This window comes from Quercus lobata, chromosome 2 (genome assembly GCF_001633185.2).
Source record: "Quercus lobata isolate SW786 chromosome 2, ValleyOak3.0 Primary Assembly, whole genome shotgun sequence".
NCBI lineage: Eukaryota > Viridiplantae > Streptophyta > Magnoliopsida > Fagales > Fagaceae > Quercus > Quercus lobata.
Genome location: NC_044905.1, coordinates 15953801 through 15972871, shown reverse-complemented (window position 1 = coordinate 15972871; position 19071 = coordinate 15953801). Strand labels below are relative to the sequence as shown.

Below are 19071 nucleotides of genomic sequence, written 5' to 3'. Positions count from 1 at the left end.
AATGTTGTTAATAGTATTTTATATTTCTCATAAAAGTTGTATCAAAACTTTTTTATTATAATTTATTAACAATTGTTCTAAGGGCATCTGTTAACATGACCATTCATTATATAATGGGAGCATGTTAGGACCCTTCATTATATAATGGGAGCATGTTAGGACCCTTCAAAAACTTTAATGCACATCTTTAAAAGATTACAGACCTTACGGCTTGTGATTGATATCATGCCCCCAAATTTATTAGACTCAAAAATAATTGAGAAGGCCAAAAGCCTTTATCTAGGGATGATAATTTTGCTCTGTTTGAATCCAACCTATCCTGGTCTTTTTCTCTACCTCGTAGAGGTGATGGGTGGGGATGGGTTGAGATTTTTGCCCCACATTCTAGGGCGGGGCAGAGACTAACTTGCCTTGGCTCACATATATATACAAAAATGCTCGTGTTATTAATTTTCACAATATTTCCTTAGATTTGTTGTATTACAAAGTATTTAAATGTTTGAATGTTAAGACTTATTGTTTTTATTGTTATATTATCTTGTTAAATACTTTGTATTATTTTTATTATTGAGTCCTTAGTAAAAATTAGTTTGATTTGATGTAATCAATTTAATTGCAATTTCAAGTATGATTTATACTATTGCACGTAACAGGTTTTATTAAAAGAAATATTGTAATGGTATGGGGATAGGCAAATTAAAATGGGGTGAGGTTTTGCAAGGTGGTGGGACAGGGACGGGGCAAGGTAGTTTGCCTCAACATGTGAAGCAAAACGGGACAGGTAACTACCTTGTAGGGTAGGTACGAGGCACCCATGATCTAGCCTGATCTACCCTAATGCCATCCTTAATTGTAGCTTCTTCTTTCTTTGTTTTTTGAGAAGGTCCTTATTTGTAGCTTGTTGGCACTATTCAATGTTTCTAAGGCTGACATCCATGGTGCAAATCTTCCGCTCTTAACTATTGAATTTATTTATTTATTTTTAAAAAAGGGAAGAAATATATAGGACAAAACTTATATACTTACCTTTTTTATCTTTAATTAAATTCAGTTAGATTGAGTGTAAAAAACGTTATTTTCTTAAAAATAATTAAATTTAATCATGTGATTTATTAATCAATACAAGGAATATAATTGAGGAATCTAAAATATAACACCAAAAGAACTATGCTTAAATTTTGCTTAAGTTTTGTCTAGGTAAATAATGTTTCGATGTAAACCATCAAACTTTTCCATAACCACTCGATTTCAATTTTTATCACTTTATTGTGGAGTGTATTAACAAAGACTTCTACGTCTTCTGCTTGACTCCAAAAAAAAAACACACTATGCTTTTACAAAAAAACTACTTAAAAATAGAAATTCTACTTTAGCATAATCTAAGTGTATATGTGTGTGAAGCTCTCCTTTGGAGACTTGAACTCCAACCCTTACCTCCCGCATACCACAAGCACTTGTGAAGTGACCACCGCACTAAAGGTATATCTATAACTCTTATAAGTAGAGGAATTTTACACTAAAGTTATCGCTTTAATTATTAGAACAGTGATGAAAATTAAAGAAACCATCATTTACTAAAAGATATAACAAGTGCATCAATGATGAAATTACGTAACTTTTATTTTTAGTTGCAATCTTAAAAATAAAAATTACTAAAACACTTCCATTACAATCAAAAAGACATATCAGTGTGCTTAAATTCAAGTTCAAATACTATATTATGAAGTGAGAAAGTGTTAACTTAGATACCACCCCACTTGATCCTAAAGTTGGTTTCTTAGCAACTAATAATAGCCAATAAATATTTACCAAATAACGTTGCATCATATTACGGCAAAAGTTTTGCACTTTCATCTTTAGTTCAACAAGAAAATGACAAGGAAACCATCCACATTTTACACCAAAAATAAAAAAGAGATGTTATAAACTAATGCTTTTTATGCAATTTCTCTAAATACCTCCTGATCAGTTTATCAAATATGAAAACTAATTTGATTAGTAAACCAGTTCATTAGATAATTTAGATTGAAAGCATACTGTTAAGCTAACTGTGATGGCCTTCATTATTAATATTGGATCATTAATCGTAACTATTAATATTGGATCATTAATCGTAACGTTGCTTAATTATAAGTCGAGCAACATATACAAAAAAATTTGACAATATTGTTGACATTGCTAATATGACAAGTTTGTACTGATTTTTCTCTTTAAATATTTGTGTGTTTATAAACTCTCTTACGTGTTATCTATGATCCAACCAAATACCCATCACTGTCTGGCGTATTGCAGATGCAACCCCCCAGCCAAAAGATTGATAAAGATAAAGACAAACATAAATGAAAAGCCAGAAGGAGAGGAAAAAAAGAACACAAATTGCAATTGGCAAAAGAGACGTACCCCATTAGAACTTCTTCTTCTTTCTTCTTCTTCTTCTTTTTCTTTTTAAGAATCATACCCAAATTTGAACTTTTGTAGGAGGAAACAGAAAATGAGTGACCAAACAAGAAAGATTAAATTGGATACTAGGATGAACTCTCAGGTATCGTATTGAGAGCCCATTATCCAATGCAAAAGACGAAATTAAAGTTGAATTCATGGAACTTATTAGAAGTATCCCTTTGGAATTGGATTCAATTTGATAAAGTAGATGGAATTGGATTTGAAAAACCCCATGTCCACAAAAATTTCAAATTTTTATATGGAAATGCACCCATAATAGATTACCAATACGTTCCTTTATTGCTCACCACCAACATAATATTGGTCCTAAGTGTCTTCAATGTTTAAATCTTGAAAGTATTTTACATGTCATTCGAGACTGCCCTTGGGCAAAGGAATTCTGAATTGCTCTTCCTGGACAACAAGAAATATCTTTTTTCCATAAATCACTAGTAGAATGGTTACACGAAAATTTGACTAATATATCTCCCAGCTATTTTCAAATAATGCCATGGAATATTTTATTTGCTTATGGAATTTGTCAACTTTGGCTTTTTAGAAATAATAGGATATTCAATCCTCCTTCTAAAACACTTAACTAGCTTATGCACAAAACTTTACATTTAACTGCAGAATTTTATCATCTTGCATATAATAGAAAAACAAAAGGTACAAAAGTCACTAAAATAATATATTGGCATCCTCCACAACCCCCTTTTGTTACTTTAAATACGTATGGTAATTCTAAATATAATCCTGGTAAAACAAGAGGTGGCATTGTATTAAGAGATAGTACGGGAATATGGATAAAAGGTTTCTCAATTCACATTGGCGTTGCCTCAAATAATATTGCAGAAATATGGGCTGTTAGATATGGTTTAAAAATGGCCAGAGAATTAGGGTATAAACATATAAATCTAGAAATTGAATCTCAAATTCTCCTCAATTGGCTAACAACATATGGTATTCTGGCATCGGAACTTTCTGTTTTGATTTTGGATTGCAAGATGCTGCTTGGTCAAGAATGGACTGTCCTTCCATGTCATGTCTTTCGTGAAGCAAATGGTGTGGCAAATGAACTAGCAAAGAGGGGACGGGAGCACCAATGCAGTTTTAGAGAATATAATGAATGTCCAAATTTTGTTTATGAAAAATATATGTGTGTGATATTTTGCAACTAGGCACTCCTCACGAGTGCCCAATAGACAATACTTATAACAGTGCTCCTTAGTTAATAAATAAATCCTTTGTTTTATCCCAAAAAAAAAAAATTGTCTAAATTAACATGAGAGATTTTTTAAAATAAAAATTATACAACACCTTTTTTTATATTTATTTAAACTAATCGCAGACCCATGCGATGCACGGGAATAGATAATTATTTTATAATCGTGGTATAATTTTTTTTTCTAAATTTTGTTGAAGATAATTTTGTTTTCCCAAAAAATTAAACAATTTCAAAAATTATTTTATCTTTCTAACTCTACCGATATATCATTCTATTATTTTGGGTTGTGTTTGATTGATATTATTCTTTTATGAGGTGGTCCATATTATTTGAAATTATGTTATAGTGCACTATGTTTTTCTATTTTTTTCTTGTTCAATTAAACTTTTTAAGTTTTGAATAAATCATTCAAATTCCTCATTCTCTTAAAGAAGATTATTATGATAATAAAAAATCATAACAAAATTGCACTTAATGTTACTTAAATAATTGATAGACACATTCAAATGCATAGCCAAGAATTTTTATTTATTTTTATATAAATTCAAATTCTCATTTACAAAATAATTAAGTAACTCAAAAAAAAAATTAAACCAAAACTATAAGAGGGAGAGATTAATTATGATGGAAAACTCAAAAATATAACACTAAAATGTATTAACCAAAAAATAAAGTTATAAAAAATACAATGATTCCTCAACCTAAAGTAAAGTTGCAAGAAGGAATAAAAAATCGAGAGAGTGAGAGAGAAACAAATTTATAAAAAATAAGATAAGAACAAAAAGAGTAAAAATATAAAATATAGTAATAAACATCAAATTATTCAAGTCATGCTATATAATATAATAATGATATATTTTTATATACTATCTATATATTGTAATAAGATGACATCTATTAAATCAAAGAAAAAAAAATCCATCATAAAAATACAAAATTAAATCACATCAATCTAAAGTAAAGTTCTAAAAAACATAAAAATTCATCAACTTAAAGTAAGCTTTGAAAACAGCTTATGTTGATAATATTAGACTGAAATAATTCAATAACCTACAACAGGATGTTAATTATTCAATAACTGAAAATATACTTGCACTTTTTTTAGTTTTTATAGAGTAATATGAGGCTAGCCATACCACATCAACCACATTATAGGATGTAAAAAATTAAAAATATATATAAAAAAGAAGGAAAATAATTATGAAAAATTCCAATTCACAATTATCAATAATACTTTGGAAAGGAACTCATAATCTCAACCAAAGAAAAAAAATGAAAACTTAGAAACTCATATGGTCTAGGCATATTTGATAACTCAAAAGGATATGCATCTCAAAATTTGGCACGGTTAATCGGTCATGTTCGATTTAGGCCAACTATATAGGTTCATTACTTCAGTTCAACACATAACAATGATAACATAAACAACAATTGTAATTGACAATTAACAGTGGTATACTTAGGCTTCCCAAGCATTAGTGGTATACTTATTCCTTACTCCCATATCTATATCAGATTGGCTGAAATCACAAACATGAATTCTATGATGTGGCTTGATACAAATGAGCTACAAACAAATATTAATGATAAATACGAAGAAAAAAAAAAACTCCTGATACACTGAATTATGATCACAAAGGATTGGGAGTGGACAATTATTTCTCTTGCACAACAAATCCATAGGAGTCACATAATACGAAATCAAGACCACCAAAAAATGAAAAAAAAAATTATATATATATATATATATATATTGAGAGAAAGAGAGAGATGCCCCAAATGTGAGAGAGGATTGGAAATTTATAATAAGAAGATGAGAATAAGAAGAGCCAAAAATAAAGGAAGATAAAGGGATAGAAGAAGAGAGATATTAAGGTAGTTAGTAGTCAAAAGATGAAAGGGTAAAAGGGAGGGGAAAAGATTTGAGAGTATGTAACAATAAGCTAAGAAAATTAATAAAAAGAAAATGAGTTAAAAGAGAGAGAGGGACTTGAGAGAGAGAGAGAGAGAGAGAGAGAGAGAGAGTTGGAAGTAAGTGGATAATGTGGCTGCTAATGTGTTTCAATAAAAGCGTAGCAACAATAAATGTTACGCTTCAGCTTTTAGATATATATATATATATATATAAATATAGATTATTGATGATGACAATATTTAAACGCAATTTCAAAATAAATTAAATAAAATCTTAAGGGATAATTATATATTATTCAATTTGTGCTTTTAAAAATTATCACTTTGCTCAATTAACAGTCATAACCAAGAGAAATTATTACTTGGAAACAAAACAAAACTAAGAAAATGATACATTGAAGAGTGAAACGAGTCATTCTAACATGTAAACCTGATCAGTCATGGTTAGTTGCAATTGTGATGTTTGGATTCCAACAATCACTTCAGTCATAATTTACAGCCAGTTATACTCACTACTCATCCAAGGGAAAAGAAGGAAACAAGCTCAGCATAAGATTGTTCAAAAGGCTCCTTCAATGGTGTGGGAAGGGAGAGAGAAGAGAACTGAGCTAGTAAAATAAAAATTTGGGTTTCAAAAAATTAGGTGAGAAGCGGCTAACATAATTGGGGTTAGAAGTTTAAATCCAAAGTGATTCTAGGTTATATCTGGTTGGTTTTGTGACTCAATAGATTGAGTCAAATAATTGTGTCTCTATTTTGATTTTAACCACATTTAAATTAATATGTAAGTGGTGAGAGAGAGCTGAGTCATAATTTTAAAATAGGTGACATTTTTCTATTGGGTGGGAAGGAGCTAGGAGGACCACAGTGGTCCTAGAGGTTCTAATAATTTCTCCATAACTAGCCTCAGCATTTTCAAGGTTAAAAGCAATGGTACAAACCTCTTTTACTTCTTATTTTTCCCTTTTCTTTCTCCTTACTATGGGTTGATCGGTGGTGGATAGGGCCATTCAAGCATTTTCAGTGGTCCGCTAAGCAAATATTGCAATGGCTGAGGAAGATTTGACCATGTTAGAGATATCAAGTTTTTTTGAGGATCAGATATCAAGTTCAATGGTCAAGGCTCAAGCCTGAATTCATCCAATAAGTTGTAGTTTAAGATGTCCATCTCTCCTTCGGGTTTTTTATTTTTATTCTTATTTTTAATCCTTTATATATATTTTTTGTTTTATTACTAATTTCATCCTCAACCTTTGTCCCATGATTAAAAATAGTTTCTAACTTTTGAAATGTGTCATCTCAGTTATCGATATAAAATAGTGAATGAAAAAAAACTGACGAGACAAACAATAAGATAAAAATAATATATTTGTGCTAGTGGATGCTACGTGGCCTTTTTATTACGCTTTTGAGTTTGTTTATTTTATAGAAAATATTCACTCACATTACTTTACATCCATTATTTCATAGACATGTAGGGGCGGAGTCAAAGGGTCGGGGGGGCACTTCCCCCGGCCTGCCAAAAAATATTAGGTACTTAAGAGATATCCTAACTTTGTCTTGTGATGGTTTCATTTTCTTGTTTTCTTCTCAATCCTAAACGTATAGAATACATGAAGAGAATTTGATCTAAACTCTAGGAATGAGACTAACCCTCTTCTGACTACGTGGGGTATTAGATTCTTTGAAAACTAAGCTATATTCTCCTAGCATCACACGTCTTCTTCTTTTTTTTCTTTTTTCTTTTAGTGCAACGTGTCTTAGTCTCTTAAAGTATTAATATCGGTTAACAAATAGGCTCTGATATACTGTTCTATAATACTCTATTTAAAAAGTAATAGCATTATTCTATTCTTTTATTTTAAATTATATAGGTCTTTTTTTTTTATGAACAAAAAGGGGGCGGAGGTGACCATTTGTGACTAACCCCCCAGGGCGTGACCTAATAGGGGTACCCCCACTAAGGAATGTTGGATTAAGCCATAGCTACTGTGACCGGGGCGCCACAAATCTCACCCTAGCACCCCAAGAGAGCCAGCAGGAGAGGCGCAATGCAAGCTAGGAACCCTCCTCCCACACGGTACCCGCCACGACTCGAACAACGGATCTTGTGCTTGCATGCGGGATCTCTCCCAACTAGGCCACCCCTCCTGGCTCCTGGGGCAAATTATATAGGTCTTATTATATTAAAATATCACTAGAATATATGTGTATTGTTTTTTTATATCAAGTAATATACATATACATGTACTAATGAATGCACATGATGTATATAAATTTTGCCCCCTTGAAGTCAAATCTTGACTCCGCCACTAACACGTCCATAATTGATATAGAAATAAGAAATATACACATTATAAAAAGTTGAAAAAAAAAAAAAAAAAAAAAAAAAAAAAAAAAAAAAACTTTGTCCGCGTTTAAAATATAAAAGTGGATGGGAAAAAATAATGTAAAAAAGTGGATATGTGAAAGAATAAAAGCCCTTTCTTTTATGTCGTCCAGGTTCATTTCGTTGAACCTATTCTAGAGCATTAGATAATCTGAGTTGATGTTCACGTCCAAGTGCTCATCAACAATGATCGTCACAAAGTCGGATGTCGTGGTGAAGAAGCTGAATTTTAGTGTGATGGGTGTGAAGGTGGAAAATGCATGGGAGAATGGATGGGAAGAAAAGGAAGCTGGCAGTGACGACGAAGGTGTTCAAGGTGGTGCCGAAGGTAACAGTGATCGAAATCTCAAAGTTTGTCGGAGACACTTCTGAGTACAAGGAGTTTTGTGAGGAATATGTGAGGCTTGTGCTCAAAGACATCATCTACAACGATGGTTGTCCTTTAAGGGTCGTCAATGGGCCGACCCGGCCCATTTTTACTTGGCCCATGGGCACAATGAGCTGCTAGGCCGAAAGAAAAAACCTCAGCCCATGATCCTGCCCATGGGCAATGTCCATTTTATCTTTAGCGAGTTAGGCTATCGGGTTGGGCCTAATGAGTTACTCATGGGCTTGTGTTAACATATTATTTTATTATTTTTATAAAGAAAGAATCAATTTTTTATAAGGGAATAATCAATCTATTTTTTTTAAGGAAATAATTAAAGAATTTAATACTTAATTACAAATTTTTTTTACAGTCAAATCTATTTAATTTTTTTTTTTTTGTTGATGGAAACCTATTTAATTTTTTTTATTAAGGCTTTAAATAGTTTTTTTATTTTTATCTTTAATAATAAAAAAATGTCAAATGGTTAATTCAAATTTGCTTGACTACTAGAAAAATGTATATCTAGTAAACTAAGTTTAGCGCAATTACTTTTGAGTATCTTAGTGATTGAGGGAGTTTTCTTAAGAAATTCCTCTATAATATCTCAAGATCAATTCTTCATACACTTCCTATATATTTTTGTTATAAATTATGAGTTATTGGACTAGGCCAACGGGTTGGGTTACTAGGCTAGCCCACTAGGTACCCATGGGTATAAAAACTAGCCCACGGCCTCACCCACTAGACTAGTGGACTACCCATGGGCCTCAATAACAAGGCTAGGCCGCCCATCAACCCAATGGGTCGTCGGGTTTCTAGATCGGGCTGTGAGCTATTTGATGACCCTTTACTTGTCCTGTTGATTTTTGCCAAATTCGACACTACCCCTATTTGTCTTTGTTGTGTCCATATTTTTATTATTTTTATTTCCTCAATATTCTTATCATCATGTTGTCATTGTTCTCTCCCATTGGTTTTTTGGATTAAAAACGCAATTAGCTTTGAAAATCCCTTTTAGAACCAAGGATTTTGCATTATCTCGATATCTCCAGGAACCAGGATTGAAATACTCTTTCCTATCAAATGTATGTAACTGTTGATTTTGCATAATTTTCGTCTTTTCCCTTTTGAGTTTTCTCTCCAATTGGGGGTTGTGGTGGACTCAGATTTGTATGAGGAGATAAAATCTTTTGTTGTTTGAGAAGAAGAAAATGTAGCAGTGGTGATCAATAATTTTGAAAAACAAAAAACAAAGTTTGTGAACATAATTTAAAATTTCAACTTATGATCTCTAACGTTACATAACGCTTGGAAACATGTAATCCCTCTGCTAAGTGCTGACTAAGCTCAAAACAACGTAATTCATTCTAAACTCTATTAAACTCATGTTGGTGTATTTATTATATTAATTCATAATCGTTCTTTTTTTGCCCTCATTTTCCTTGTTTTATTTTGCTTCCCCCTTTTTTTACCTTTACTTTCTTATCCCTCTCCCTCCTCTCCCTCTCTCCCCACACACACACACTCTCTCTCTCTCTCCCCCCTGATTTAAGAAAGGGTCTCAAAATTTCAAACCCGTGGCAATGAGCTTGGCCGACAGCATACTGACTTTAATCTGCAGGTAGGTTGAGTAGTTAGTGGGTTTAATCATGGCAATGTTGGTATTACTCCTTAATTTTGGTGGCTAGAGCTTAGGGTTCAATGTTTCGTTTGTCTATTTGGGTGACAATATTGTAGTGTAGATTTAGTTTTGTGCGTTGGTCATGACATGAAGAGCAGAAGGAAAGATGTGTAAGATTTATCTCTTTAAAGCAAGAGAACCCATCCGTTCATACACATCATTGGGTGGCTAATTGCGGGTGGTGTTTGTAGAGGGGACCCGATATTTACAAATTAGCTTTACAAATTAGCTAATATAAAGAGTTAAAAAGGAAAATTTTTTATTTTTTATTCTTCTTTTTATACATGTTCTAAGCAAAAACCACATTGTTTAGACAGACACATCAACACCGGCCATTGAGGGATGGACTTGTTTCCAAACACTATGGTCACAATCTAAAAGTTTAAACTATGGGGGACAAGACCAAAGTAAAGTGTTAAGGCTGTAAATTGCAAGGACTCATATTTTCAACACCACATAACCTTTTGTCCCCCCACAAGATACCTAACAATTCTCTATAGCACCGCATCACACTTATTGCACATCACAATAAAACGAGGAAAATAACATAAAATCTTCTAAATCAAACGAAGGAAGCAGCCTTCTGAGGCACGAGCAGATTGATCCATAGAAATCCAACACCAAGTGAAGCAATTCCTTCATCACATACATCCAAGACACGAGTTCAGAAAAAAGCATACCAGAGTTCCAGTATACCAATCCAATATGCTGATTTACCTCTCGTCCACTTCTTCCAAACCTCCTTTCAGTTCTCTCCCTACTAGCTTCTGATATGATAGGAAAAGAGTTTCAGATTGACAGTCCTGGAAGGCTTACTGCCGGTGGCTGAACCAATTAAAAATGCTTAAATCAAACTTTGATGCATAAAAAATTAAAATAACCATTAGAAATTGATCTGCTGAGGGTTCAGGCTGAAATAGAGAAACAAAACATTAGCAGACTTTCACTTTAAACAATTCCACATGGCCAAATATCAAACCAAGAAGAATTTCCAATATCAATCATATAGGAATATCCAAATTAAAGAAAAAGAATCAAACCAAAAATATCATCAACAATAGGGGTCATATGTTACATCCCCAAAGTTCACAAGTGTATGGAACACATTCTGCACTCGAGGTGATTATTACTGTAAAGAGACCAAGTAACTTGTTATGTAGTATGATATAGACATCCATTTTAAGCTCAGCCAAACCAATTAAATTTAATCACTTTTAAGCAACCCCATGAAAAACCAAGAAATGGAGATCTTCTTACTAGTAGGTGTCCTGATTAGATGGTAGTCCTGTCGATATCTTCACCATAACAAAAGTTGCACACAAAGCAACAATTGGCTCCTGAAATTTCCCAACTGAACCTGAAAAACATACAAGAACAAAATTAAATTTTTTACATAACATAACATCACAGATCCTAAAACTCATGCCACTAAGAGTCAGATATGAAGGATGAAAACCTAGATCAAAACACATCAGACTAAACTAAACAACATGAATGCGAGGAAAAAAGTATCGCACCATAATCGCCATCTCTTTCACATCCACGATAGCAAATGCGGGCATAGGCTTAAAACATCCCTCGTGCCATGAGAAAAGAAAAACCAAAAGAAAAGAAAAATCAAAAGGGTCGAACAAATGTGGTAAGCAAGAAACAATTCATAACATTTTATGCTACATCCAAGACACCACAAGGTATTACAATGGTGAGGGAGGGAGGGAAATCTGGAAAAAGAAGAAGAACAAAAAAGTCACGATTTCAATTCTAGATTATATTACATATCTTGTGCTACTCACAAACTAAAGTTACACCATAAAAATATAAACAATCCCCAAGCCACTAGTAGAGATTTTTTAAAATCAAAAAGGTCATTTCCTAGCTAATGAGCTAGCTCAAATGGCACCTCCTTCCCTTGTTTAAGGTGGAGGGCAAAAAACTAGTTAACAGAAATTTATCCAACAATAAACCAAGAAAGAGAGAATAACCAGAAGTTGGGTCTCAACTTAAATCCAACAGAAGCAGGTAATGTTATGCCAATAATGGCTGTATGAATTGAAATCAAGTGCTTACACTTATAAAACTTGGTATCTGCCAGGTTGGGCTGCACTGTTTGGTTGTGATCCCTGGTTTGTGATGTCTTCCAAAACTCGTTTTAATTCTGATTTAGCTCTCTTGACAGACTGTTCAGTAGGGCCCTCAATGAACAAGTAGAGCTTGCGGTCTCCAGGTCCTGGGATCCGACCTTGTGGAAAATACTGCCCCCTCGTAGTAATAGCAGCTCCAGTCCACTCCGAAATTGGGCCCAAAGTTTCCTTGTGGGTAACCCTCCATCGAGCATTCTGGGGAAAATCATTAATCTCCAACTCCGCTTCGTAATGTTCTGGCATAGCAACTTCTTGAAGCTTCAACAAATTTTTCTGTAAGTTGAGAGCCGCTGCAATTGCTGCTGCCCGAGCTGCCCCTGCTCCATCATTGGCAACAACAGGCAGGCCGGTCGCAGACACCGCTGCCGTTGTTCCAGGTATTGCTAGACCAATTGTTGGCAGTGTAACAGGTAGTCCACCGTTGGGAAGCAGTTGTACAGCAGAGACAGGGGTCGGCATAGGTGCACTCGCTGTACTGACTTTGGAGGCAGCAGCAATTATCTGAGCTAAGGCAGTATGCTGGGATATGTCACCACCTGCCTTCCGTATACTGTCATCATCATCATCCGAATCTGACTTGTCCTCTTCAAAACCATATTCTTTGGCCTGTGCTTTCTTTGCAGCTCTCCTCACCTCATCTTCCTCTTCATTAAATTTAAAACCACTTCCACCATAACCAGTACCATGGGCTTGCTCAAGTCCCTGATTCACTTTTGCCATAAAACCATCAGCAAGAGCTTTCAGGTCATCGGGAACAGCTTGCTCAGAAAGTTCCAATGCTTTTACAAGATCAGGTGCATATCTTGCATCTTCCTCAGAAATAAATGTGATAGCACAACCTTTCCTGCCAGCTCGACCTGTACGACCAACACGATGGACATAATCTTCATAGTGGTTTGGAACGTCAAAGTTTACCACCAATTCAAGCTCCTTCACATCTAAACCCCTAGCAGCAATACTTGTAGCAATCAGCAAATTGCAGACATTGCTCTTAAAATCAGAAATGGTTGATTCACGGTCAGTCTGGTCCTTAGCCCCATGAAGCGAGAGGCAAGGATAACCATGCTTGATGAGATCCCTGAACAAAGCATCACATTTCTCCTGCGAGTGGACAAATATTAAAATTTTCCCTTTCTCATACCATTCCCCAAGTAGTTCCAGCAATCTTAAGAACCTTTCATTTTCCAGCCTCACCTCAACCAACTGTGTTATATCCTTGTTCACAACACTTCTCCCACCAACCTGTATCTCCACAGGTTTGTTTAACACTTTACGCGCCAAAATTTCTACCTGACGAGGGAAAGTTGCAGAAAAGAGTACCGTTTGACGATCTGGCCGAATATTTTGAACAATTCGAGTAATTTGAGGCTCAAAACCCATGTCAAACATCCGATCAGCTTCATCCATAACCAAATATGTAACTCTACGCAGATTTGTAATTTTCCCCCCACTTGTGCAAAGTATGTCAATCATCCTACCTGGAGTACAGACAACAATCTCTGTACCACGCTTCAAGTCACTAATTTGTTGAGCAACACCAGAACCTCCATACACAGGCACACACCTGATACCAAGTACCTTGGAAAACTTCTTTATATCACTGTGGATCTGCTGTACAAGCTCCCTTGTAGGTGCCATTATAAGCCCAATAGGTCCATCTCCAGCTACCACAGGTGGCTGGTCCTTGATATGCCTCAACATTGGCAGCACAAATGCAAGGGTTTTGCCTGAGCCAGTTTTGGCAACGCCTATGCAGTCTCGACCACTCATAATTATAGGCAGAGCCTGAGCTTGAATTGGCATTGGACTTTCATATTCCAGCTTCTTTATTGTCTCCAAGATTTTACTCGTGAGTCCCGTTTGGTGCCAGGTTTTAATTGGCTTTGGTACATCTTTACCATGTAACTTCAATTCCAATTCTTTTCGGTAAGCAACAACCTCTTCAGAAGTCATCTTACCGATCTCTTTCACTTCAATATAGAAGTTTTTCCGGAACGGTTCATAATCAATCTTAGAGTGGTCAACTACAGAAAGCTTCTCAGCTTTTGTCTTCTTCACCCTTTTCATGAACTCATCATCATCTTCTTCTTGTACAGGATCCTCATCATTCTCAAGGTCACTATAATCTGACTCTGAATCTTCACCCTGCATTATTCTCCCCATAGACTTATTTGAACCCTTCCTAGGCTGCTCACCATTACTTAATTCATCCTTCTTAGGTTTGTTCTTTGAGTCCACATCCATATCATCAAAATTCGGAGGAGCCGAAGTATTGTTTAGCTTCTCAACTTCAGGCAATACCATAGAATTCATAAAGGCATCCAATGGATCAATTTCCTCATCCCCAGCATCACCATCAGCCCCATTCTGTGAAGTGGAAGCTATTCCATTCTCAGAATCAACCAACATTGAATCCCCAACTTCGTTGTCAGTAGGATTGACATTTTCATCCATGTCCATATCCGTCTCTGGTTTCCCCATAGGAGGTACTTCTTCATCATCAGATTCTCCTTCAAGGGTCCAGGTCTTCCCAGACATGGGTTCCTCAGCATTCGCTTCCCCACGCTTTTCTCTCTCAGCTTCTTCATTTTTTCTCTTCGTCTCCTGCCACTCCTGCACTCTCCTCCTCCGCTTTTCCATTTCCTCCTCCAATCTCCGCTGCTCATCCTTCAACTCCTCTTCACGGGTCAGTTTATTCTCCTTATCAGAATCATCCTCAGTACTCCTTTTTCTAGGGCTCTCTTCACTATCAGCCCTGTGCTTGCGCGGCCTGCTATTGCTCCGTTCACGATCTCTATCCTTGTAACCATCATCGTCTCTCCTGCGTCGCTTCCTGTCATGCTCCCTATGATTATCATCACCGTCATCACTATCAGCTTCTCGATGCTTCTCCCTGTCCCGTATCCTCCTCTCTCTTTCTCTCTCCTTCTCTCTCTCTCTTTCACGCTCCCTCCTCTCCCTCTCTCTCTCCCTCTCTCGCTCTTCTCTCTCACGTTCCCTCTTCTCCCTTTCTCTTTCCCTCTCTCTTTCTTTCTCTCTTGCCCTCTCCCTCTTCTCTTTCTCCCTTTCCCTCTCCCTCTCTCTCTCCCTCTCTTCCCTGTCTCTTTCCCTCTTCTTTTCTCTGGCTCTCTCTCTTTCTCTGTCGTCATCCCGACTTCGTGTCCTATCCTTATCCTTGTCCCTGTCTCTATGCTTCTCCCTAATTCTATCATGCTTGTCATCAGAATCACTACTCTTCTCTCTCTCAGAACGCCGACTATCTCGGTCCTTCTTCTCCCTCTCCTGGTCCCTATGCCTCTCCCCATTTCTCTCCTTCTCATCAGATTCGATACTCTTCTCTTTCTCAGAACGCCGGCTATCGCGGTCCTTCTTCTCCCTATCCCGCTCCCTATGTCTCTCCCCATTTCTCTCCTTGTCATCAGATTCGCTACTCTTCTCTCTCTCTGAACGCCGGCTATCACGGTCTTTCTTCACCCTATCTCGGTCCCTGTCCCTGTGTCTCTCCCCATTTCTCTCCTTATCTCTTTCTCTATCGCGATCACGGTGGCTCCGCTTCGACTCCTTCAAATCCTCCACCTCACTCCTCTCCGAATCCTCCCTCCTAGATTTATGCTTCCCCTCATCCATCGCTTTCTCCTATGAATTCACAAACCAAACAATACATAACAAATCAATTAAAAAAAAAAAAAAAAGAGAGATTCGAAACCCTAGCAGATAAGAAGTCGTGCAATTCTACAATTCCTCAACTATATGATATGAGTGACTAACCTCAAGTTCTTTATTATGTGATGAAAGTACGAGCGGTTGAGATTATACGAGACCTGAATTAACAAAGAAAAAATAATTGCACGCAAACAATGGAGAAAACGAAAACTGGAAACTGGAAACTGAAAAACTGTATGCTAATCTTTCAAAAGTGGAAAATAGAATTACCAGAAAAATTAAGCGGCTCCTAAATTTTGCAAGATATCGCGGAAAACAAATTCGTGGCGAAGATGAATGTTGAATCCACAGATAAAAGGAAGTTTCGAGAGTCGAAACCCTAACCTTCTGTTTTGGTCGAATATATAAAATTTAGCGGCTAGCGTAAGGAGACCCCCGGACTTCACTATGGGTGCGTTTTAAACTTTTCAAGGGCCGAAAATTTTGTAGTTGGAACCGCCTTACAGTTCTTGTGTACTTCCACTGGGTCGGCCATATAGTAGGTGGGGGTGTCCATTGTTGGGTCATGAATACAGTTTGGGCCTTGGCTTGGACTTTCATATAGCGGATAATTTATCTTTATTGGGCGGGCCATGAAATTACTAATGAAAAATTGGAAATCTATTGGAGAGCACGGGAGTACTGCTCTCCCCTTTTACATAACTAATAAAATCTATCATTCATATGAGATGAGGAAATAATGCTACCGAACTACCCAATACCTATTATAAAAATAAATAACCGGTAAAATTTGATCCAATTTGTTAACTCAACTCAAACCTAAAGGAATATATCTTATCTAAATCTGATAATTTTTTACTCGAAACAAAGATGGCTTGATTCGAACCCATATTGTTTTTTAAACAATTGTTTTTTTAACCAAAAAAAAAAAAGATAGGCAAAATAAGCTAGCAAATCACTCTAAAATGCTAAACCATGTGAAAGTAACATGATATCAACCATCTAAAGGTAATGGCTACACTAAATCAAATATAAGTCACCATTTTTTTCCCCTAGTTTGACTATAAGGCAACAAGATTTAGAGAAATTAAGGTCATGATTGGTAACAGTTTTTATTTTTTATTTTCAAAAACTTGTTTTTGGGAATATAAAGAAAAAACAATTTTCTTGTATTTTTGAAATCAAAAACATGTTTGGTTAGTTGATTAAAAAAATAGTTTTTTGAAAAAAAAAAATAGAAAATACTAAAATATGTTGTTACGAGGATTTGAACTCTAATGCTAACTCATTAAATGAGACAGATTCATTAAATTAAATGTGTATTTTCATTAACTTTTGAAAATTATAAACTGAAAACAGTCTTTTGCATGTTTTCAGTTTCCTTCACAATTTGAGTTTTGAGAACAATTTTTGTTTTCTGTTCATTTTGAGTTGCCAAACAAGTTTTTTAGTTTCAAAAATAAAAATAAAAATTTTGTTTTTAAAAACATAAAATAAGGAAAAAAAAAAACAGTTACCAGACATACCCCAAGTTTATAATATAAATTTTGAGAGCATCAAGTAGCTTAGATTTAAATAAAATCTCTACATTCTTTGGTGTGATAAAAGACTTAGAGTAAACCCCATATTTGTGTCATCAAATTCATAAGATTCTTGTCATTGTCAGTCTCATCTCCTACAAACCAACATATCTTTCATTGTTTTTAGGTGGAACAAAGTTTGTATTTTAAAAAACAAGAATCAAAGAAATGTATAATGAGAATGTCACCAAAGTTGTGGACACTTATTGTTTTTTTTTTTTTATTAAAAAAAATCCATTTTTATTTTTTTCAAACTGTCTCAACCCAACTCAACCAGGAATGATAATTTATGAAAAACCAAAATTACGTCTTTTTTGGCACTTAACAGCAAACCACCTATATTTTTATAGTGACGTTTGTAAACTTTAAATTGTGGATGAAAAAATGTGTAGAAATACGTATAATATTATTTAAAAACTAAAAACATGTGTTTAAACACATGTACCAAACAGGCCTGCTATTGCTCCATTCACGATCTCTATCCTTGTAACCATCATCATCTCTCCTGCGTCACTTCCTGTCATGCTCCCTATGATTATCATCACCATCATCACTATCGGCTTCTCGATGCTTCTCCCTATCCCGTATCCTCCTTTCTCTTTCTCTTTCCTTCTCTCTCTCCCTTTCACGCTCCCTCCTCTCCCTTTCCCTTTCTCTCTCCCTCTCTCGCTCTTCTCTCTCACGTTCCCTCTTCTCTCTTTCCCTCTTCTTTTCTCCAGCTCTCTCTCTTTCTCTGTCGTCATCACGACTTCATGTCCTATCCTTATCCTTGTCCCTGTCTCTATGCTTCTCCCTAATTCTATCATGCTTGCCATCAGAATCATTACACTTCTCTCTCTTAGAATGCTGACTATCTCGGTCCTTCTTCTCCCTCTCCTGGTCCCTATGCCTCTCCCCATTTCTCTCCTTCTCATCAGATTCACTACTCTTCTCTTTCTCAGAACGCCGGCTATCACGGTCCTTCTTCTCCCTAACTAGCTCCCTATGTCTTTCCCCATTTCTCTCCTTGTCATCAAATTCACTACTCTTCTCTCTCTTTGAACGCCAGCTATCACGGTCTTTCTTCACCCTATCTTGGTCCCTGTCCCTGTGTCTCTCCCCATTTCTCTCCTTATCTCTTTCTCTATCGCGATCACGATGGCGCCACTTCGACTCCTTCAAGTCCTCCACCTCACCCCTCTCCGAATCCTCCTTCCTAGATTTATGCTTCCCTTCATCCATTGCTTTCTCCTATGAATTCACAAACCAAACAATACATAACAAATCAATTATAAAAAAAAAAAGATTCGAAACCCTAGTAGATAAGAATTCGTGCAATTCTACAATTCCTCAACTATATGATATGATTGACTAACTTCAAGTTCTTTATTATGTGATGAAAGTACAAGTGATTGAGATTATATGAGACCTGAATTAACAAAGAAAAATAATAGCACGCAAACAATGAAGAAAACGAAAATTGGAAACTGAAAAATTGTATGCTAATCTTTCAAAAGTGGAAAATATAATTACCAGAAAAATTAAGCAGTTCCTAAATTTTGCAAGATATCGCGGAAAACAAATTCGTGGCGAAGATGAATGTTGAATCCAGAGAGAAAAAGGAAGTTTTGAGAGTTGAAACCCTAACCTTTTGTTCTGGTCAAATATATAAAAATTAGCGGCT

General features: G+C 35.6%; 2 protein-coding genes across 7 annotated transcripts; both read right to left on the bottom strand.

Annotated features, from left to right (window-relative positions):
• Positions 1-10314: 10314 nt before the first annotated feature.
• On the bottom strand, positions 10315-16304 carry LOC115974718 (DEAD-box ATP-dependent RNA helicase 42). Of its 6 annotated transcripts, none has more exons than XR_004087999.1 (6): positions 16099-16304; positions 15934-15986; positions 12092-15801; positions 11282-11381; positions 10742-10849; positions 10315-10660 (listed from the first exon to the last, which is right to left on the bottom strand). XR_004087999.1 is itself a non-coding variant. In XM_031095207.1 (4 exons), exon 3 carries the CDS (start codon positions 15790-15792, stop codon positions 12094-12096), a length of 3699 nt encoding a protein of 1232 aa, XP_030951067.1. In that variant the 5' UTR covers positions 15793-15801; positions 15934-15986; positions 16099-16304; the 3' UTR covers positions 10945-11381; positions 12092-12093. The 6 variants fall into 6 exon arrangements, 1 of the variants encoding a protein (XP_030951067.1); XR_004088001.1 differs by having other exon boundaries at positions 10742-10791; XR_004087998.1 differs by having other exon boundaries at positions 10315-10849.
• Positions 16305-18158: 1854 nt separating this feature from the next.
• LOC115960133 (U1 small nuclear ribonucleoprotein 70 kDa-like) lies at positions 18159-18629 on the bottom strand. Its single transcript, XM_031078859.1, has one exon. The coding sequence runs from the start codon at positions 18627-18629 to the stop codon at positions 18159-18161; it is 471 nt and encodes a 156-aa protein (XP_030934719.1).
• Positions 18630-19071: the final 442 nt, after the last annotated feature.

Excerpts from the sequence above, each read along its gene's own strand:
- LOC115974718 (XM_031095207.1), bottom strand. The coding sequence starts at position 15,792 with ATGGATGAGGGGAAGCATAAATCTAGGAGGGAGGATTCGGAGAGGAGT.
- LOC115960133 (XM_031078859.1), bottom strand. The coding sequence starts at position 18,629 with ATGGATGAAGGGAAGCATAAATCTAGGAAGGAGGATTCGGAGAGGGGT.